Source organism: Delphinus delphis, chromosome 14 (assembly GCF_949987515.2).
Source record: "Delphinus delphis chromosome 14, mDelDel1.2, whole genome shotgun sequence".
Taxonomy (NCBI): Eukaryota; Metazoa; Chordata; class Mammalia; order Artiodactyla; family Delphinidae; genus Delphinus; species Delphinus delphis.
Window position 1 is genome coordinate 14,040,540 of NC_082696.1, and position 23,479 is coordinate 14,064,018.

The window sequence follows — 23,479 nt, forward strand, 5'->3', positions numbered from 1 at the left end:
TCCCGAAGGTGGTCTTGAAGGTTTGGGGCGATCGTATTGCCCCCAGAGTGGCAACAACTCAAGGTGACTCACCCGCCAGGCCTGTCGGGGGGCTGTCTCACTGGCACACAATGAGGAGAAAAAGACCAATTTGACCCCTGCTACCCTCTCTACCTTGATTTCTCTGTGTAATTAGAAGCTTGTTTTCCATTTTGTTCCTTTTTTTGGTCTGGCTTTATGATTATATTCATTTTTATTATCATTCCATTTTCCTTAGTTTTTAGAAGTATTGGTTTCATTTGTACTTTTCTTGTTATAAACACTTAAGTTCTATGCTGATAAATGTTATTATCTTTTTAGGATTGTTTTTTACTACATTCACTAGTTTCCTATAGATCCTAGTTTAAGAATGTGAAGGAATACTGGCTTTTCGAGTCAAATTTTAAGCTTTATTTAACTTGAGTGCTTAACTTGTTGGGTCTTCATCGCTCTACGCAGAATAATCTCACACTGCCATTATTTTTAATCTACCAAGAATTTTAATATTGTTCTAGAAGATGAAAAATATGTAAGGTATATTTGAAATACATGGCACGCGTATTGAATTTTATATTTATTATAAGTAAATATACAGAGATCTTTGGCTAGTGTGAAGTCATTTGTGTTTCTACCATGAAAAGTGAGGGAAATATACCCCTTGTGGTGTGAATGCGCAAACCGCCATGTTTCTTCAATGATGTATAATATAGATGTAAATTGATTTCACTTCTTCATCAAAAGAAAAGCCAGTTTCCTTGATTCATGGGTACTGATCATTTCATTTGATTTGTATTTCCTTTGCTGAACTTTTAGTTTAATTTTCATCAGTAGCTTGTCTTTATTTGCCTGGACTGAACATTCTTCTTTCTTTACCCCTGTTCATTGCAAACAGCCACGAGGCAAATGTAGTCTCTCACAGCCTGGACCCTCTGTCAACAGTCCACAGAGCAGGTACCTTATTCTCCTGGTTTCCACACTGTTCTAGAACTCCAAGAGGATGATGAAAATTGTCCAGAATGTAGGTAGGCCTGTATCTGGTCTGCCTCAGGGTAGTTGAGAAACTACTCATTTAGGTCCACGCCCTCGCCTAATAAATTGGAAGAGACTTTTCTAAGTGGAAAGTACAAGAAAATCTCAGAGCGTAAAATATTTGGACCCCATGAAAATTTTGTTTAACTGTACCTAGGCCATCTGGGACTCTTCATCCAATGGTTTTTTATTCTGTGTGCTCGTAAAGATTCGATATCGCTGATGTCACAGCGCAATTTGATTCATGGCAGAATTTTATCATCCTCTTTATTTCTAGATTTTACAATGAGTCAGGTAATAGATCAGTGAATTATTTTACCATTCCCAGAACCCACACATCTGAATAAAATATACTAACACCCCCAGCTTTTTATTTTATTTTTGTGTTTTATCCAGATTGTGGGTTTTGGATTCTCAAAATGGCAAGTCCTAATTTGGTATTACTTAAAATTTCTAAGCCCCTTCTCTCTTCTGCTTATCCTAAAATTTCTCTCCGGCCAGCACACTCAGTCACTCACCTTCCTGACACTTGGCGAGCTCTTTTCACTCTGGAAACAAGAGCAGTCAGTGCCCCCGCCCTCCCGGGGACCTCCAGAGAGCCTCACAGCTGCCACTCTGCTTTCTGCCTGGCTTCCAACAATCCCTGTCTCTGCAGTTAGCAGTGCTTTGCCTTCTTCGTTGTCGGTGTGATGTCTGTGCTCCCTGGCCCTTCCACTAATCAGTTCATGTTTCCCAGACAACTTTCTAAAAATGGAAATACTGTCCTTGGAAGCAGCTACCTCACTCCAATCATGAGCAGTTCACTGTTAAAATAGTTTGCCCCTCTGGAAACTTACCACCACTGAGCCGGAATCCCAATTCCTGGAAGGAGGGTGGGGCATAAGGAAGTGTAAACAAGCCCTGAGTCATAGTTTTAGCTTTCCAGCTGTGTGAGGAAGGGGCTGGCCTTTGCATCTGGTTTCCACTCAGCTGCAGTAATGCAGAACGGATTTTGATGTGATTTCTGGTTTTAAGCTTCCCTCTACGATGTTTTGCTTTTTTTTTTTTTTTTCTTTCCCTTTGGTTTGGTTTGAGGACAATTTTGTGGGGCTTTTTTTTTGTCCATAACAAAATATCAATAATGAAACATGAATGGAGAAAAAGTCACAGGGATTTTTGAAGATAATGATGGGCTTCTCCAGGTGCTCTGATTTTTTCTTAGCCCCCGACAAGAAAAGACATCGTGTACTATAGGCAGATCACTGCTTTATGTAGTGCGTCTGCTCACCACAAATTGCTGATGTGCCGTGAACAGAGATGGGGCATGTCCCCATAGCGTTCCTTTAAGGACACCAGAGAGCCATTCTGTGGTTGACATAAATGATGGTGATGAGAAGGGAGAAAGCTCTTACGTTGTTATGCGATGTCAATAGCAACCACAGCTCGGTTCCCGGATTTCCCCGATTCTTTCAGACAGTCACACGGCCTTCTGAAATGGCAAAGGCCTCGTTTCTCAGGGCACCAACTGCTTCAATATTGTCTCTTAATGGGGCTTTGCAGCTCGGACAGCCACGTTCTCACTGTGACATCCGCAAGGCGCCTTTCAGCTCCGCTCTGTCCAGCACTGGTTATTAACATCTTTCTGAGCACACAGCATGATGTTCACTTTGCTGCTTACAGGACCTGGAATACAAACGATCTTCACCTGAATGGCCAACTTCGGCAAACAGCTTGGCAGACGGGTTGTGGTTGAACATTCTTGGACTTCTTAACTCCTTGGCACCTCTGTTTGGGGTGCGCCCACGTGGGCAATGACACGGAGAGTCCGCTGGGAAAGAATTAACTTCACTCACAATCCAGGCTGTCACGGTGTTCCTTTACATTGAGACTTGAGATGACCTTGCGTTTGATCTTGCACTGGTCCAGCAAACTTGAAAGGTTATTGCAAAAGCACAAACAGTTGAGAATGTTGACCCCAGCGATCTGCAATGGGAACATTTTAGGCATATATTCTTCCTGAGAGGAAAGAGGCTGAGTTGAAAGAAACTGGGTATTAGTTTGAAGGGAGGGTTCTTATATTTTTTTAGTGGTTTAAAGTCAAATATTAATAATATCAGTTACTTGCTGTTGTATATTTCATATTGATTCTACAGCTGCCGTTCTGTGTTCTCTTACATAATATTCTAAGCCTACATAAGGATTGATGCCAGTGTTTACAGAACACCTACTATGTTTAGACCCTGGGCCCACAAAACTAATACAATATGGTTCCTGTCATAAAAAACTTGCAATATGTCATAATCTAGAGATCCCCTAGATCAATTACAAGGAGCTTCCCAAGACTCCTTAAAATTCTAAACATTTGAAATTTGAAAAACATCTGAAAGTGTACGTTCATAATAACTATCCACAATTTTTTTTTTTTTTTGGCGGTACACGGGCCTCTCACCGCTGTGGCCCCTCCCGTTGCGGAGCACAGGCTCCGGACGCGCAGGCTCAGCGGCCATGGCTCACGGGCCCAGCCGCTCCGCGGCATGTGGGATCTTCCCGGACCGGGGCACGAACCCGCGTCCCCTGCATCGGCAGGCGGACTCCCAACCACTGCGCCACCAGGGAAGCCCCTATCCACAGTTTTTGAGATTAAACCTATTTAAGATGCATGCTTTTTGAAGCAATGTTTATGATGGCCCAGCTGATACTTTTTCTCTACTTTTGACTTAAAATTGGCTAATCTGATGGCCAATAACTCTTCAAAATTCTACTATAGATTAGTTGAAGTTCACAAATGGGAAGATTTTACTCCAATTTCCAGCCAAGCAAAGGAATAACTGCTCTGTAGTCTGAAGAGAGGGAATTGATAACTTCATTCCAAAGCTGAGAATTGTAAAATGCAAAACCTCCCTGGGCATCTTTAGTCTTTGGTGCCTTCTGCACAAAGAACTGAGACAGAATAAGAAGTGGCAAATGACTGGCTGAAACACTGAAAGGGAGGGAAAAAAGACCTCATTTAAAAATGTGTTCAAGGGAGCCAAGTACATCGAAGCAGGCACAGTGGGGTTTTTGCATGTACACCAGGGCCTAACTCTAAACACCATTCAGTTTCTTGTGGAATTTTTTTTCTAAGTCTTTTCTGTCAAACTCCACCCTGGGGATTTATTTATTCAAAGTTCTCAAAGCACCTCATCCTAAAACAGCCTTGCCCCTGGGGCAGGCTGGACACCCGGGCTGAGGACAGGTATAGGGTAAGGCTCCACTATGTTTCTTCTATATTTTGAGGTCTGCATTCCCAGTGTTTCCCGGGACCAAGTCAGACACCTTAGAAAATGCATCACCTCTTTGAAAACACTGCTATAAATCAGGAATATTTCCTTGGAAGGAAAGGCTGAATCCAGCAAAATCCCTAAGGTTATGAGTCATCACACCCGTGCTTTAATAATACAGATAAATAAGAATGATAAGTTGCTGACATTTATTTAGCACTTAGCGTGTTCTAACACCATGCTAAGCGTTGTGTATCTGTTACCTCACTTAACCCTCCCAAGGTGTTCATTCCCAATTTTACAGACAAGGACACCAGGGCTTAGAGACATGAAGATGTAGAATTTTTTTTTAATTTAATTTTATTTATTTTTTTTATACAGCAGGTTCTTATTAGTCATCCATTTTATACACATCAGTGTATACATGTCAATCCCAATCTCCCAGTTCATCTCACCACCACCACCACCGGCCACCGCTTTCCCCCCTTGGTGTCCATACGTTTGTTCTCTACATCTGTGTGAAGATGTAGAATTGGAACCCAGGTCTCTCTGACTCTGGATCCTAGCTTGTTAACCACTCCTCCTCCATTAGGGCTCCTAATGGGTGGGGTACTTTAAACAACAGTTCCAGGGCTTGGGCTACCATGGGTTGCCTGAGATAGCTTAGGACCAGCCAGAATGTTCACCTTGGAATAAAGAGAGGCAAATCCTAAGTTGATCCTGGGAATTTGTCTTCTGAACCACATATCCAGGGAATAAAGACCATTCACACGGGAACAGGCAACACGATCGTAGACAACCTGATATTTCCTGACAAAAAATTTCTGTTCCTCTACTGCCAGTGTTTGCTAACAAGTAGCAGAATGAATTGAAAGTGTCTTTTCATTTGTATAAATGGTGTGTGCACAGAATTCACTCATTTTATTTCCTTGATGATGTAAAATCTTTGAGATGAGTCACACTCCACGTGCACACTCTTCAGGCTTCTCACAGCCCTTGGCCAGACTTTCTTTCCTGTGGTGTGTTCGTATGTGCGGCCCCCTCCCCTATAGCCATCTTCTCCCACAACTGTACGTATTTTAGGAAAGAGATGAAACAGCACCTGGGCAATTATTTACCCTCAAATTTGAATGAGTGAGGGGAGTGAGAAAGATAATAAAATAAATATTCACTTGTAGAGAATAAGCATGTTTTTGCTGGACAGGATTATCTGAAATATCTCCGTTGATTAAGTTCCTTAAGTAAGTTCACACATTTAGTTTTCTCTGTCGACACCATCTCTGCTGCATCTATTTGTGGAATAAGGCCATTGGAGAGTGATGAGTGACGGCTCAGTGAGATGTCTTTGTTCTTCCCCTTGTCAAATTTCCCAAGACTTGAAACTTACGTGATTTTAGGTCAGTAGATTAAATATTAAAAGTACCCTTTTACTTGGTATCATTAACCTGTGAGTACTAGAAACTCTAGAACAGGTTTACCCTAAGCGGAAGCAACTTTGGGCTCATTGAAACCTTGGTAATTGCCCCAAGCGGGTGGCATTTTTTTTTTTCAGTAGAACAGTTGGACATTTCCAAGAGCAGTCAACTGCATGGAAGCTCACTAAGAACTGTGTGTTCTCTTTGTCTCTATCTCAGCCCATTATTTCTCCCCAGGTTGGCATTCTTCAACATTAGAAAGCACACGCTAATTAAATTTTAATACGGAATGCTCTGATGCCGTTAAATGCGCCATGTCCTTCGACAGACTCTGCAGCATCTGAGCCCGTGTTCCAAAGAGGGTGACCTTTCTAGCTTTTCTCAGGAGTGGACTAGTCGGTGTGTAGCCCTTGATCTTTGGCTTTATTGTTCAAAGAAGCTAATAATTGACAAAGAGGGGCTATTCAGCGCTGTCAGTCAGATTGTTACTATCAATTATATGCATAAATCTGCCCATCACTAATGTCCTTAAGTGTCTCCTAAAGAAAAAGAGTTCGTTAGAAATCGCCCTTATTTTATTTAAACACCAGATAATAAAGAAACATGGAGCTCTCTTTTGTGCTTCTGTTATGACTCAGACAGGTGACAGGTGGAGAGGATTGTTTTCCAGGGCGTATATTCAGGTCAAGCAAAAGACGTATTGAAGGAAGATTCAATCCAGAGCTCATGGGTAACTATCCCTTCCTTCTCCAGACACTTAAACTGCTGAATTCATGAATTGTTAGAACCAAAACGATTTTATGCTGTTAATGCATCTTCATCTTTTCAAAGGAGAAAACTGAAGGCCAGAGAGACTAAATTACTTTCCCACGATTGTGCAACTGCCTCAAAACAAAATGCCCTCGTATCCATATTCTGACTTGATGATCTGTGTCATACCGCACAGCCTTATGGTTAGAGGCCTTTATTTTAGACATGAGGAAACCACTCACCTCCCAGTATTTTAGGATACAAGTATTGTCTTCTTTGCTTCTATATGTGAGAGACGTGTGACATAAATATGGCCTGGATGCCCTTCATTTATGTCACCAAACAACAAAACGTAACAGAGAGCACAGTAGGCGGGGACTCTGGAACCCTGAGTTCCTGCTAGAGCTCCTCCTTTAGTGGTGGATTTGGGGCCAATTTACTCTATTTATAAAGTTCAAGTTCTGGGAGTTAAAATACCAGAGTTGAAATCTTCATTTGCCCCTTGCTAGCTGTATAACCTGGAGCTGGTTCCCTTACTTTTCTGTACCTCATTTACATCGGCTCTAAAATGAAGGTGACAGGCACACTGAGGACTGTTGTGGGAATTAAGTGAGAGAACCCAAGACACATGCTTTTGTGGCCCAGCAGTTAGAGGATCAAATGTGAACTCTCCTTAGCTCTTTACCTACAGAAGTAAAGATGGACTAGATACTCTCTCAGGCCTTATCTCAACACAAATATTTCATAATTAGGTGAACTAGAGAAGTTTCTATTTAACAGGTGTGTGACATAACTTCTTTTATACTTTAATGTATCATCACGAAATATACAGTTTGTCCTGTTCAGCCCTTTGGGAACAACTCATTGGTCTTAGCATAGGGCAGTTAATCAGTTTGACCACTAGATGGTGATTGAACTCTTGTGGCCTCCCAGTTGGCAGACTCTTCACACTGACCAATCAGTAGAAGATGTAAAATGTATAAACAGAACTTGGAAGTTGGAAGACCGTTTAGTCTAATTTGAAGGATTTGAAGAAGAGCTTGTAGCATAGAGGTGAAGTGAGCTGTTCAAGGTTTGTAGACCAGAAAAACACAGTCCCAATTCAGGCCAGGGATTTGTTTTTTCATCACACTTCGAGCTGTAGTAGAAATAGTGTGGTACGGGGCTGCTCAGGGCTTCTCGGGGCCAGTCTAGTCTGTTCGTCTCACGTATTTCTTGGTAGTTTAATGAAAGAGTTTTGAGTCGTCCCTCTGTTGCCTTTTAAGGGGATTATGTCTGTTTTTTATTTTAACATTTATTTTCTTTGGTGTCGCTCCTTATCCCTCGCTGATACCAGTGTAATCTGTCTTCAGAAATGAATGGCTAATAACGTAACTGGAGACATAGTGTTTTCTGATGAGAGGAACGTACAGAGTAACCAGTACAGTTTTCACACCTTCGTATTTCTCCAGTGGCCTGACGTTCAATGTTCTTACCATTAAACCATTAGAGAATTCCTGCTAGGTATGGGGCAGTGGGTCCACTGGTACATGTATTCTTTTTGCTTCTGCAGTGTTGTGCGTGTGTGTGTATACGTACAGAATTCCTCCTGTAGATAACATTGCTTTCCTCATCTTTTCCACTAGTAGCAAAACACTCATGGATGCCCACAAAGAGAAAACAGTGCCCCCTACTGAGAACCTACTTCCATTTTCAACATTTCCCAGGCAGTCTTCCTTACGAATTCTGAAATTCATGGTTCATCTCTAAGGCACTGTTTCAACGTAGATGCGGAAATTAAAGTAGATAGGAGAACTTGGAACTTCCCAAATTCACAGAGCTAGGGATAGAAGAGTCAGCCTGGAATGGGTGTCATTCAGCACCAGGGATCTGTAGACTGGCTCCACTGTCATCCTTGTTCTTACAGCTTTGGAACCCACTAATGTCAGGGCCAGTTGCTGATTCAGTGCAAGATGAAACCAGGGTATACGCTAAGAATAATTCAACTCTGTGGGTCTGTGCAAAATGACCGCAGCTGTTCTTGTCTTGCTGCATGGACCTTGGCACATCCAGGACGGCTAGATGGGAGGGATGCCTTGTATCGTCCCGACAGCAACTAATTTTGCCTGATATTCTTAAACCAAAAACGTACTGCATCAAACACCCACATTTTAATGATCCCGGATGTACTTCATTTATGCTGGTAGAGTGTGTGTGGAGCAGTTTTCTTTGTTGATGGAAAATGTTTTACCAAATTACGGGGTGGAATTTGAACCCAATTAGTTACCTTTAGTTGACTAAATGTCGATTTTTCATCAGTGCATTTTCCAGACAGCGCTTCCTTTGGTGGTGGGGAGATGACCTGGGTTTACTGGCAACTAGTTGCCAGGTTGGGCTGTGTTCAGCCTGACCCTTTAGCTTCCAGGAAGGTGAGGAAGCATAAAGCAGCGTCCATCCAGCATTTGAGATATTTGAGTCATTGATGTCGATTCTTCTCTCAGGTCCATAAAAGGTGGCTCCGATTCCTCCCTTTCTGAGCCTCGGCCAGCCCGGTCCGGCCGAGCCTTCCTGTTCAGAGTCCTCCGAGCGGCTCTTCCTCTTCAGCTTCTCCTGCTGTTCCTCATTGGGCTCGCCTGCCTAGTACCAATGTCACAGGAGGACTACAGTTGCGCCCTCTCCAACAATTTTGCCCGATCATTCCACCCCATGCTCAGATACACAAATGGCCCTCCTCCGCTCTGAGCCAGGCAATGCCATCTGCAGCAGTGCTGGTAGCATGAGGGGATTCGGCCAAGGGCGATCCCAGACTAGCAAAGAGAGGACCTGAATCTCGGCGGATGCCCTCGGTGCGGCAGCTGTAGCGCCCCTCCGTATCCCCTGCGTGCACATCATGGCTTCGGAGGTGATGATAAACAGTGACAGGAAGCGAGCAAATAGATGCAGAAGGTTTGGAAGATATTCTGTGTGAAACTGAGCCTCAGCACTAAAGAGATTCAGGACCTCCACCGTCGCCTGGACAAGTGCCCTCTGGGCCTTTGGTGCATCCTGTGCACACCCAGGGACTTCGAGAGACCATGTGGGCAGCTTCCCCACAGTGCGCTCCGTCCCCTCCATAAACGATGCTACCTGAGCACCATGTCGGCATCCAACAATCTACCCGTCAACCAGTGCTGAAGAGCTTTGAGAACCTTGTAACATACGGTTTTTAAGAGCTTATGTGACAGCTTTTTTACCTTGTTTTTCTTTGGGGCATGATGTTCTAACCTTGCTTTAGAAGCACATGCTGTAAATCTAAAAGGCACTTTTTTTAAAGGTATAAAGAAAAATTGGATGTAATAAAATCATGGGAGGCTTTATGTGGAAAAAAAAGTCGAATGTTATAGTAAAAAAATGATATTTATGTATGTACAGTTTGCTAAAGCCACATTTTGTTTGTATCCATTTCTTTGCATTTATTATAGAGATTATGAAATATTTTGTCTGTGCTTTTTTTCTCCCTAAAGAAATGATTCTGAATTTCCCTATTAAGCAGGCACTTATCAGAACGCAACCTAAATGATCACTTTTGGTGGAATAAATGAAGCTAAAACATAAGCATATATTAAAGGAAAAGGATGAATAGAGGTAGTGTATATTAGACATAGAGGACTCCGGATGATTCCTTCTTCCTTCTCCTTCCACAGCCAGTCACATCTCACAGACTCTTGCTTCCCAGCATCTTTCGTATTCTCCTTTCTTTTCTGTTCTCATTGCACAATTGGAAGAACCTCCTATAATCTCCTGACTGAGGCCCCTTCTCCACTCCATCCCAAGGGTACCAAAAAGCCATGTGAATACCCCTGAAGCATTCTTCTGGTCAGGTCCCTTCTTTGCTCCAAAATCTTCTGTTTTCGTTGTCTAGCAGAGGAAATACAATTGTAGTCAATCAGTCGAGTCCAACTACAATCAGATTTTATTCTGTCCCTCCGATCTTGCCAGCTAGGGCCCCTCATGGAATTGTTTGGCACTCGTGGCATTTTAATCCACCATTTAATAATTGGAGGGAGAGGATTTATATAAAGTCCACGTTTCAGGTTTCTCTTGAGAATGGAAAACTCATGTGTCCTGGACACACATTCCCACGTGACAGTAATTGCTGGAGTGACATGGCTGCTGTCCCTTGAAGAATAGGAGACAGTTACTACATTTGCACGACTATCCTATCAGCCTCTCTCATCGCCTGTACCAGCCTAACTCCCGGAGGTATTTAGTTTACAAATCCTGCTCTAAATTGAGAATTTAAACCAAACTGGGGTACTCAGAATTACCTGGAACTGCCTTCCATAGTTTCCATGATGTTCATAGCCTGAGTGCCTTCCCAGCCAAGTGTCTCGAGGTGGTTTAGGCTTTCTGATTTCTGGACTCACTGCAGACCTTCTAAGTCAATCTGCTCAGGGAAGATCAGAGTTGAGATGTTCTTTTCTAAAGACGACAAACCTGTGTGTAACGTTTCCTGTCTTCCTGCTTCTGGAAAGGCTGTGAGCAGTGGTGGAGACTGGAGTTGAAGGATGCCCTGCACCCTCATCTGAGATGGGCCCTCTTCAGGCCTGGCTCTTCCCTCGCTTCCCTGTCACCCCGGCTCCAAATACCTGGAGGTCCTGGTCTTGCTTCTAGAGCAATCCAGCCCTTCAAGAGACACACATTGCCATGTTACGGAAGCCACCACACAATGAGACATCGGTCCTGGTGGAGGCCAGCACAAGGACACTTCAGAGCCACTTCTCCACGTGGCAATTAACTGACTACGCATTTCCCATCACTGAAAAATTAAATGTTAAATGTGGCTGAGAAAATAGTGCGGCTTTGATTAGGGAAAACTCTTAGAGTCCCATTTGTGCCTTTCTAAAACCCCTGTGAAACACTCAACAGAAGGCAAAACGTGCATTTCTATTAAATTTTTTGAAGACTTAAACAAAAGAACATTGGAACAGGACAGAAGTAGGAAGCCCCGGTGAGTGTAAGCATTAAAGCCATGAGATACTGGCTTTCCCCAGATGATAACACACGAGTCCAGCGAGGACCGAGCCAGCCACAGAAGAGACTAGGGTTTCTGTCTAGAGCTCACACAATCTCCCTTGCTTAATGAGGGAGGGGACACAGTACCATTAGGAGCATCCTCGCCTGTGCCTGCAGCTTCCCAGGCAACAGAGAGAGATCGTGGTCAACAGAGGCTTTGTGGACGAGGAGCAGGGTTTGAAAGAATAATCAGGGGCTAAAAGGACACTGATGGCTGTTTAAAAGGCCCTCACTTCCGGGTAAGGGCTCTCCGGGGCCCTGCTGTGGCCTGGAGATAGGGAGTGATGTCCTCAGAGAGTGGTGGGTGAGGAAGGGCGAAGAGAGGAAGGGTAGGATTAATAATACCTTGGTAATGAGATTTGCACAAGCAAACAAAAAACATTAGAAAAGCTGAGGAAAGAGAAAAATCCATAAAGCTAGGATGGAGAGGAAAAAAAAAAAAAGAGTTGGAAACTAAAAGTAATGATTTACTAAAGAGTCCAGGGAGGAGTGAAAGGTTTTTGTGGAAACTATGCCCGGGGAGCAGGAATGTTGCCTCCTGGAAAATGGCGGGGCGGCAGCTTCCCTTGTTTTTGTGAGAAATGAGAAGAGATGCCTTCAAAAGGCTAGGATGGGTAGTTCAGGAAGCCGAGAGCTGAGATCTACTGTCAAAAGGCAAGTTGGGGTAGGCAGGTTTACAGCCCATGCCCTGGGGCCAAATATTAAAAAATTAGAGCTACAAAATTTTATTGGCAAGCCACTTAAGAGATCATAAAGCAAAGAAACGTGGAGCGAATTGATTTATGAGAGCCGATCATGGCTAGAAAAGCAGGGTCTCCAGCGGGTCTGCATGGACCTGAAAGCAGTCCCAGTAGCTGGGTTCTCTGCCCCTGCCCACCAGTCCACCATCACCATCCCCAAATGTACCCATAGGGAATCATACGGAAGTAAAATATTCTCAGAGGATATGCTGAATAGGACCAGAAATGCCCGGGAAGTGCGGCATCCACTCAGATCACAAGAATGTATTGAACGCCCACCATGGTGGGGCAGGAACTGCTCCAAACTCTTCCGGCGTCAAGTTTCAGCTGGGATCTCATCCCTTCCCGTTTAATTACCCATTAAAACGTCATCACTGGGCCTTTGATGTATAGGAGCCTCTGTATTTTCCTCCACCAATTACGTCCTGAAACTTGGGGTGAAGGATAATGCGGACACTTGAAGGGAACAAACCGAAACAATCGCTAATTTAGAGGGGAAAAAGGAGATTAAACCTGCTAAGTCTCTTCATTTTCTGTCAGCAAATTTCCCGTCCTTTTAACTTTTGTCACCTGGCTGACGTTATAGAGGGATGCGTTTTCGAAGAGTGTGGAAATGGGGCAGGTGGAGTGGTCTTCACTTTCTGGCTTAGTCACGTGCAGCACGAAGATGTTAATTCGGGTGTTGAGAGCAGGTGTTTCACCAAGAGTGGTCATTTCAGTTTCAGACTTAATAATATATTGTGATAACCATGGCCCATTGTTGTACCTAAAGTAACCCAGAGATGATGCAACTTAAAAGGAGTGACTTTTAGTCTTCGGTTCCTGGCTTCTCACTAACCTCTCCCTCAGAGTTTTAAGATATCCACCAGGAATCCACTGGGGACTGCCACAGAGGGGCCTCACCTGGGGGAGGAGCCTCACCTGGGGGAGGGGCCTCACCTGGGGAGGGGCCTCACCTGGGGGAGGAGACCCCCCCCCATTCAGGTGAGTAAGTGAAGGAACTGGGGGCACTTCTGGCAGCCTCTGCTAAGCAGCCTTCTCTGCAGGGCAGCAGAGCGCTCCTCAGATGGGGGAGGGTTTCTGTTGGTGATTGGGCAGAAGGTGGGAACCAGAGGAACTCACTTGAACTCTGTGGTCAGTCAGGAGCATCTTGAAAGGCTAAGGAAGTTGGAAAGTTGAAAATGGCTAATGAAAACCAGGGCGATACACTGTAACCCAGGCTGAACAACGAGGAACATTTAATCCGGGGAGCCGAGGAAGCCAGTGGGACTTGGATATAATCTTTCTAAAATATGAAGGTCACAGTAACATGAATCAGACTTGCAATTTTTTTTTTAACCTGTTACCTAATACAGAAGCAGGATCATAACCAAATGTGAAAAGCCCAATTGTATCAGGAGAAGAAAGTCCTTTGTCAGCCGTGCAGCAGATGACTGCATCTGATGCCACAGGTGGTCGAGAAGAAATCCAGAATCTTCCAGAGGAGGTCACGTGAGGGCCTCACAGATGTGCGTTCCCAGCCCAGGCCTACACCCCGCAGGAGACATTCTTGAAGCAGTTGCTGGACTCAGAAGGTGAAGCTGCCAGACAGCTGCCCACATCGAGGACAGTTCAGGCAGCCACCCCAACCGCCAGCCACCTGCACAGCTCACGCCCCACCTCCACACCACACCTCCCCGTGGGCTTTACAGGTTGACCAGAAACTGTAGGCATGATGCGTCATGCTACAAAGCAGTCCGTCCAGGCCAGTGGTTCCCAGTGGTTCGCAGTGTGGTCCAGATCGGCAGCATCAGAGTCACCTGGAAACTTGTTAAGGACGCGCCACTTTGGGCTCTAGGCTGGGTTTCTGAGCCACCGCCTGCCCTGGGTTTCCTCGTTTTGGGACCAGCTGCCACAGTGGCGTGCTATGTAAACAGTCTTCCCCACCGACTTGTAATGTCAGCTTCATTGAATAATAGGTTTCTATATAAAACTGGATTTTTATTCTGGACTCTATCTTGTGTTCTTGATCTATCTTTCCATTGCTGTCTTAATTATAGCAGTATATAGTATAACTGAGTTTAGTAATGATGGATATATGCAATTATATATAAATATAAGCTATATAATAAATAATATTAATAGATGGTATACATAACTATTAATTCACTATGAAGTATAGTAGAGTATATTAGTTACTTTGTTACAAGTTTTCATTCTTCTTAAGAAAAATCCCATTTCTTTCTCTTTTTTATATGTGTCTATTTTAAAGGCTAATTATTAAAAAAAATCAAGTATTTGAATTACAAAAGATTCTCTTCTTTTCTAAAGAAAAATGAACCGTTTCCTATGTCCCTCTCAATTATCTCCCAATTTGATGTTACTTTTCTATGCCTTTTGATTTTCTTATTCAAACAGTGTACACATGTGTTTTTAAAAACTGGATCTATTCTTATTGTTCTGTGACTTGCATTTTTCACCGAACAATACTCCGCAGACATATCTATACATATGTGTCTATCTCCTCTGCATTGGACATCTCAGTATCTTCTTTTCAACAGTTGTTTCCTTCCAGGTTTTTGCTGTTTAAACAGTGCTGCGTTAATCATGCTTGTAGGCATATGCATGCATGTCTTTGTGTAGTGCTGCTTTTATTTCCCCCAGTTGCATTGTTCAAGGTGGAATTACTGAATCAAAAAGGTATGTATACTCTAAACTTTAATAAACTTTAATAAATTCTGCCAGATTATTTTCTAAAAAGTGGTAATGATTTACAGTCCCACCCATAATGGAGAAGAGAACCCTTTTCCTCAGACCCTCCCTAAACCTAGAGCAGTGGCTTCCAAATTATGGGAATTCATCCCAAATTATTAATGTTCAAATTCTGTACATTAAAATCTTTCAGGGGGTGTTTAAAAATGTAGAACCCCAGGCCTTACCCCAAACCAATTAAATCATTGGTCTCTGGGTATCAGTATCTGTTTGAAGCTCTCTGGGTGATTCCCTTGTGCCGAAGGTCTGGAATAGATGTTATCCATTTTCTAAAATGTTGCCCAGTTGAGGCAACATTAGCTCATTGTTTTTAAAATGTGCATTTCCATGACCAGTTTATATGACAGGATTGTTCCAGTTGTGTTACCTGTGTGTGAAGCCTGTTTTATTCTCTATTTTTCCACTGTTTTTTCTTTTTATGCTATTTCTAAGGAACTCTTTGCATATTAGAAAATTAACCCTGTACATCATATCACTTGTCTTGACTTTAGTCACACAAGAAGTTTTAATTTTTTTTATATATTTATTTTTGGCTGTGTTGGGTCTTCATTTCTGTGCACAGGCTTTCTCTAGTTGTGGCAAGCGGGGGCCACTCTTCATCGCGGTGCGCGGCCCTCTCACTATCGTGGCCTCTCTTGTTGTGGAGCACAGGCTCCAGACGCGCAGGCTCAGTAGTTGTGGCTCAAGGGCCTAGTTGCTCCGCGGCATGTGGGATCTTCCGAGACCAGGGCTCGAACCCGTGTCCCCTGCATTGGCAGGCAGATTCTCAACCACTGCACCACCAGGGAAGCCCAAGAAGTTTTAATTTTTATGTCATCAAATCTGACAGTTTCTTTTTCCTTTATAGATTCTGGATAGTGTATATTAAGATGGCCTTTTCCACTCCAAGATTATGCAAATGTTTGCTTGTACTTTTTGCAAGTAGGTCTATAATCTATCTGGAATTATTTATGTAGTTGCTGTGAAGCAGGGAACTACTTTGTCATGTTCCAAATAAATAGATAATTGTCTCAGTGCCAGTCAGGAACAAGACAAGGATACCGCCTGTTATCACTAGTTTTTAGCAACCAAATGTCTGTCAGCACAGGGCTTGTTGAATAAATTATAGTGCATACATAAAGTGTTTACTATAATGCAACTATTTTTAAAAAGTGAGACCAATCTATTTATTGAGGAAGATGTCTACCATATATTCTTTAAAAAAACGATGTAGAATGGTTTCTATTATATGCCCCCATTTTTAAAAAAATTTTATTTTATATTGGAGTATAGTTGATTAACAATGTTGTGTTAGTTTCAGGTAGACTGCAAATTGATTCAGTTATACATACATTATACATGTATCTATTCTTTTTCAAATTATTTTCCCATTTAGGTTATTAGAATATCGAGCAGAGTTCCCTGTGCTGGTACAGTAGGTCCTTGTTGGTTATCTATTTTAAATATAGCAGTGTGTACATGTCAATCCCAAACTCCCTAACTATCCCTCCCCCAAACCCTTGCGTGATTTGTTTTTGAGATCCAAATTGCTGCACTAATAATAATACGTTTAAAAGACAAGAAAAAGGTACTTCTGTTCTTTCATGAGGAGACACTTGATTTGCTTTTTAATTAAAAACTTTTTTTTGATATGCCCAAAATAAATGGTGACAGGTCATCTATTGAAAGTGGCAGAATCCTAATGGCTGAGCCCACTCCAAGTGGTCATCCTGGATTTATTGCAGGTTCCAGGACCTGAGAGCAAAGTGGTGAAAGCCCCCGATTTGCGATGAGGGGGCCACCGGACCAGGGGACTTGCCGAAGCCCCAGAGAAGAGCCTTCCCGGGAGAGCCGTCCTCCAAATGGAACTCATTTGTTCAGGAAAAAACTCCACTTCCTAAATGACCTCCCACCTCCAGGAGTCACTCTGCTGGCAGGTGAAACCAGTCCATCAGGGACAGCCTGATGGCAGGAAGTGATGGGGGCGGGGACACCGGAAGTCACGGGCAGCTTCCGCTAGCGCCTTGCCTCTCTGGTAGAGGCGCCAGAGATTCACGCTGCTTTACGTTTTGCTTGCTCTCTGCTCCTACTGAACAACCTCCTGACCGATTCTCCTCCCGAAAATCGGGCTTGGGAGTGAGGCTCAGTCCCTCCTCTTCCCCCTACCCCCATGGAGTCTGAGATCAGAGTAGGAAACTGATAGCAGAACACGAAGCATCTGGACGTTTATATAGTCCTTTTTGTCCAAGTCTTATTAGAGAGGTTCTACCTATAGCAGAGACTCCGGAGTCAAAATACCTGGGCTCAATCCGCAGCTCAGCAATTTCCTAGCTGTGTAACCTGAGCAAGTTACTTAACCTTTCTGTTCCTTAGTTTCCTCCTCTGTAAAACGGGATAATAATAGGACCCACTGCCTGGGGTTGTTATGAGGCGATAACAAGGTATGTGTTGTATAGTACAAGGCAAGTACTAAGGGGCAGTGATGCTGACCAGTTTATTATTGTTCATTCCAGTTTCAAATGGATTTCAGAAATGGCTTTTGAGAAGAGCTTTCCACATCTTCTTCCCACACTCATTTTTACCCTTTTTTTTTGCCGGGGGGGAAGGAGAAAAGCTTTTAGAAACTTGAAAACCCGAGAATCAGCCAGAGGGACAGAGGAGCGTCTCCGGGTTTGCATTTCCGAGGACCTCCCACTGCCTCACCAGGTGGGGTTCCCTCAGGACATCACCTCCCCAGACTCTCACTGTCTTCTTGGCTGGCTGAGGAAGAGGGGACCTTTGGCCTGATGATGCCTGACAAAGGTCACAAAACTATAGACCAAGACAAATGGCCAACTACAGGTTGTGGCCTGTTTTTGTAGGTCCTTGACCTAGAATGGGTTTCATATTTTTTCAAGGTTGTAAAACAAAAACAGACCAATGAGAAATTATTGCCAGCCACATTAAGTAAGACACTTACTCCGGCCCTTTACAGAAAAAGTTAGCTGCCTCAAGAGATAGAGTCGCCCAAGACAAACACCATTAGTGGAGTTGTTCGTGGGAGAGCTGCACTAAGTATGACCTTGAGCCTTTCAGACTCCCTTCTCCTGACTGGACTTCTCAGAACGACATCCCCACCGGCTCGGCTCAGCACTCGATCTACAATCCCTCACCTCAGTGTGGCTGCCATCGGGGAATTCTTCCCCTGAAAACACTTCTGTGACAGCCATGAAGAATTCTTTCTTTCTTTCATCTCCGCAGTTTTTTGTTGGATTTTGTGGGGTGAGGTGAGGCCAGAGCTGTCAGCTTTGTCTTTGGAATGGAAATGGCATCTTCTTCCACGAGTAATAGGCATAGAGGGTCCTGGCCTCTCAGAAGTTGCGTGTGCAGAGCCCTAGTTGGCGCACCTGCCAGGTCAACGGTCCTCGTTGTTCCCTCAGCTGTGAATGCCGCCATTAGAAAAGTGAAGCTCTGGCCCCTCCGCAGAGCTGCTTTCTCAGGGCTGGGGACTTCCTGTTGGCAGAGAGAGTGTACATGTGGCTTCCCAGAGCTCAGCAGGAATGGGAAGTATGGGACCAGGATGGTGAGGTAATTTGGCAGGTGATAAACCTTGTTCGTTCAGAGTTTTGGCTCTTGTTGAGGTCCTGGTGAGGTCCTGGCACCATTCCCCTGGGGGCTTCATCAAGCAGTGTCTTCTCTTGGTGGTCTTTGTGGTACCCAGAGGTCTACTGGCAGCTGCTGCAGGCTTGTGTCTCCAAGGTCACAGAGAGGTGGGAGCTGGGGAATGGGGAGACTCACCTGTCAGAACACTTTAGTGGAAACGGGACACAGGACGTTTGAAAGGGCATCTCTTTTATCTTCCTGCCTCTATGAAATCATAGAAAATAAACGAAAAATTCCCTGGAGTGCTTTAAGCTCTCTGATACAGGCTTTCCTTTACTTTTTCAAACCAAGGCTAAATCTCAGCAGCTTTTCCTACAGGAATAAGCCCAGAGCCACCTGGGGTTCTGTCTTTTCAGGATCCGGGTCTTCCTACTTCCTGGACTCAGGTTCTCGTGATCCTGGGCTAGAAAAAGTTGATACCAATATTGCCAAGTACTGACAACCAACTTCTCTATCCAAGCCTCCTGTCTTTTCATAAACTTGCTAATGCTTTCCCTTATATACATTTCTTTTTGCATTCAAGAATACATTGGCTTGTAAGGATTGTTAATGGGTGTTTCTGAATATTTAATAATAAAGTCAGAGATGAATGAATGGGTTCTTAGCTCTTAAATAGCTCTAGCTTTTTAATCCAGTCTTACTGAAGCATCTAGCAACCCCGTTTGGCCCCTTCAGCCCTTCCCCTCATTTTGAAGGAAATGCCTTCTTTGCCGTTGTTGAGCCCCAGGTTTGTCCCCTCCTTAATCACGCTGTCCTTAAGGGACTGGGAGGGCACGCAGAGCAGCTCCCAGAGGCGGTGGCAGGACCGCCCGCTGCTGACTGTGCTGTTCCCTTGTCCCTGCCGCCCCTCCAGCCTGTGGTCTGGTGCCCTGGGTATTGACACGTGCTCTTTCTGGTTATAAATCTGGGAGTACTGAGGAATCTTTGCAGCTTACACCCCATTGAGCCTGAATTCATGCAGCCGGTGAAATGTTTCTTTCTCTGGCCTTTCCCACAATTACTGATTTCTCAATGAAAAGACATCTGACGACAGGTTGCGCGGCTGCGGAAGGGGCTAGCGGAGCGCTGAGTTTGCGAAGGCACCCAGAGCACTGTCTATTCCAGGGCCTTCTGGGGGACTGGCTCTTGGCAAAGTCTGGAGCTGGACGCTTCAGAGTCCCTTCCTCTGCTCCTAGCTGGCCTGGCCTCTGACGTTATCCCACCCCGTTTCGAAATCACTTTTAAAAATGTTTGCCTCCAGGGCTTCCTTGCTGCAGTTTTTTATGTGTGTGTGTTTTTTGTTGTCGTTGTTGTTTTCACCTTCGTCTAGTTAGGATGAAAGCTCCTATTTTGTCAGTTCTACACAGATACCAAGTGCCTGAGACGTGGGCCATGGTCCTGTTCCGGGGCTGTGAGCTAGGAGCTGGTCTTGGGGCAAGGGAAGGGCATGAGCCTGGCCCAGGTACGGTCACACTGAAACAGGCCCTGCTGCCAGTGAGGGTGCCACTGCCTCTGACTTCAGTGTCTCAGGTCAGCAGCTAGAAATAGAGCTTCTCCTGGTGCCAAGGGACAGATGAAAATCACTCTTCAGCTCACCCACTGTTCCTGGCAGAAACCAGGGACAGGAAGGGTGCCTGGGTGACCTCAGAAACCAGGAACACTGGCACCAAGTTCCAGGGACGTGAGCAGAAGAAATGTTTCTCAAACTTTCCTACCCAAGGTCCACCCACTAGCGAGAGAGGGGGACACATTTCTCCAGAAGTCGGAGGGCATAACATGAAGCATCCTGCCCAAGTGCCGTATTTCTAAGAGTCACATTTTGCCTTAAACGTTCGTGGGAATTTTTCTTTCTACCCATAAAATGTGAAAGCTTGTTTAAATACAAAAATTAACACTTTCTCTGATCTTGAGTACAATTTCATATGTACTCTGTGACTTTTAAGTAACCCCTAGGAAGCCCAAACCCCAGTTTAGAAAGTGCCAATCATGTTTCAGGTCAGGAGGACTGATCCACTGTCCGCCATTCAAGAGATGTCTGATCTTGGGAAACTTACGTAACTGTATGAATGCTCAGTTTCCTCATCTGTAAAATAAAAATGATAATATATCTACCCTCATATCACAGCTGTAAGGATGACCTGCAAAAATGTGTATGAAGCTGTTATCTGGTGTAGTGAAGCACCCCAAAAATGGCACTTGTGTGTGTGTGACCCTGCACGTGTTGTGACTCAGCGTTGAAAGGAAAATCAAAGATCATTCCATCTGCTGCGATCATTCCATCAACATTTGGCTTGGCGGTTATCCAGTCCATGCAGAGATGTTTCCCGCTGTAAGGAATTCACTCCACCCGTACCTTCCACCAGGTGTCCCAGATTATCTGTAGACAGTTCTGTCAGAAAATGTACCTCTCTCTTGAATGAACGTCTCTCCCCTGGCCTTAGTGCTCGTCTTTTGGTAGTAGCTACAAATATTGCACTCTTACGCAACCATGAATGTGAACATAAAACTAGCTTTGTAAGGCACGTAGTCCAAATAATAAAAGTTACGAAAATTTGCTGCCCCCAGGTATCCATTCTGTATTTTTTGAGAAGCAAATCTAAATATGGCGGTTCGCGGGAATTCTCTGACGGTCCAGTGGTTAGGACTCTGCACGTCCACTGCAGGGGGGCCTGGGTTCCATCCCTGGTTGGGGAACTAAGATCCCACGAGCTGTGTGGTGTGGCCAAAATAAATAAATAAATGAAATTAATTAATTAAATAAATATGGCAATTCTGAATGCAAATGTCCCCAAAGGCTTAAGAATATGTCACACTGGAGAGTGTGATCTGGAGCCAGTGTGTGAGTGGATCTAGTCCCAGTCAGGCACTCCAACTTTGACAAACTCCCACAGATAGATTTAAAAGTTCCACAGATTGCTAAACATTCTCCCAAAGCTGGCTGAGTACTGGAAATAAACACACGGCACCTCTAGACAGCTCTGTTCCTTAGTAGCCCCAGAAGGATAAGACAACACACGGGGTATGTGGAGAGGGGGGCTTCCAGGGATGGCCCAGTGAGGAGACTGGTAAATCCTTGCTCCAAAAAGCAACTATAAAGCTGAACAAAACTGACAAACACAACCATTTCAGCATTCTGCGAAGTGGCCAAAGGCACACAGCAATATGAGAAATGTTTACTCTTAAAAAAGTGCTGAGATGGGCTTCCCTGGTGGCGCAGTGATTGAGAGTCCGCCTGCCGATGCAGGGGACACGGGTTCGTGCCCCGGTCCGGGGGGATCCCGCATGCCGCGGAGCGGCTGGGCCCGTGAGCCATGGCCGCTGAGCCTGCGCGTCCGGAGCCTGTGCTCCGCAGCAGGAGAGGCCACAACAGTGAGAGGCCCGGAGCCTGTGCTCCGCAGCGGGAGAGGCCACAACAGTGAGAGGCCCGTGTACCGCAAAAAAAAAAAAAAAAAAGTGCTGAGCATTGGGTGAGTGCAGGGGCTTCTCCCATCCCCCACCCATGGTCTCAGGTGGCTCACTTGATTTGGTGGATGAGCAGGGAAGACCGAGGCTCTAATAGCCCCAGGTTGTTGCTGTGGTTATAGCAGGTGCCTTCCTGGCTGAGGCTGCAGACATGTATAGCAGAGGCTGGAAAGTGCCCAGCTTCCCGCCGCACTCCGGTCTGACCCTGCAGGCAAAAAGCTGGGTCAGACTTGAAAACAGCCTGAAGACTAAATGTGCTCCCCAGTCCACATGCAGGTTCATCAGCCACGGATAAAAGTCCTCCTGGCGCCAGGTGCTGGGAAAGGTCTGTTCAGTCATTAGATAATCATGAAGCTATACAGACACAGGGGCAGCTCCTCGGAAGTCAGACTCGAAAACCAAAATGAGAAGAATAATCTAAGAACCTAGCAGAAATATCTGAGGCCAACGACTGCTGGAGAGACAAATTTCACCATTTTAACCCAGGTGAGTTACTAAACACAGGAACAAGCAACAGTGGAACACAGCACCAATAGCAAACCACTTTAAGGGGATCTGAACCTGGAGTTGCGATGACATAGTGTCTAAAGCATTCAGCTTTCAATAAAAAAATTATGGGATATGCAAAGGAACTGGAAAATGTGACCTATGCTCAGGGACTAAAGAGGTCAAAAGAAACTGTTTATGTGTCTCCCCCGATGCTGGATTTAGCTGACAGTGACTCCAAGCAGCTATTATGAATGCATTAATATATCTAACAGAGATCATGTTTAAAGAGTTAAGGTATGACAACAGTGAATCAACAAATAGGGGTTCTCAATAAAAGATCGAATTTATAAGAAAAAAGGACTCAAGTTTTATGCTGGAGCTGAAATGGACAATAACTGAAATTCACTGAAGGAGCTCAACCTCAGAGTCAAGATGTGGCAGACGAAAAAAATCAATTCCCCTGAAGATGGGTAAATAGAAATTGCCCAATTTGAAGAGCAGAGAGAGGAAAAAGGGATTAGAGAAAAATGAACAGAGCCTCAGAAACCTGTGGAACAACATCAAATGTACTGACCTGTATTTAATGAGAGTCACAGAGGAGAGGGGAGAGGTGAAGAGAGAGAAAAATTATTTGAAAAAATAACGGCTGAAAACTTCCCAAACCTGATGAAAAACATCAATCTACACACCCAAGAAGCTCAGTGAATCCTAAGTAGGATACACACAGAAAGATCTACACTTAAACACATCATAGTCATGCTGTTCAATGACGATAAAGAGAAAATCTTGAAAGTAGCAAAGAAGAGCTGACTTATCAGATACAGGTGAGCATCTGAAGGTTTGAAGCGATGGAGGCCAGAAGGCAGTGGGATGATACGTGCTCAAGACAAAACAAAGCAAAACTGATGACCAAGAATTCTATATCCAGAAAAATGTTTCAAAAATGGTGAGG

At 44.4% G+C, this 23,479-nt stretch overlaps 1 protein-coding gene across 16 annotated transcripts in view; it reads left to right on the forward strand.

The window, feature by feature from the left end:
- The window catches only part of SYNE1 (spectrin repeat containing nuclear envelope protein 1), a 464,275-nt gene extending 454,371 nt beyond the window's left edge, over positions 1–9,904 (forward strand). For 14 of the 16 annotated variants that reach the window (XM_060029753.1, XM_060029751.1, XM_060029760.1 and 11 more), the window contains 2 exons: positions 911–969; positions 8,932–9,904. In XM_060029753.1, coding sequence (XP_059885736.1) covers positions 911–969; positions 8,932–9,172 — 300 coding nt within the window. In that variant the 3' untranslated portion in view covers positions 9,173–9,904. The remainder of the gene's footprint in view (positions 1–910; positions 970–8,931) is intronic. The other 2 variants (XM_060029764.1, XM_060029765.1) reach the window with 1 other exon arrangement.
- The last annotated feature ends 13,575 nt before the right edge of the window (positions 9,905–23,479 follow it).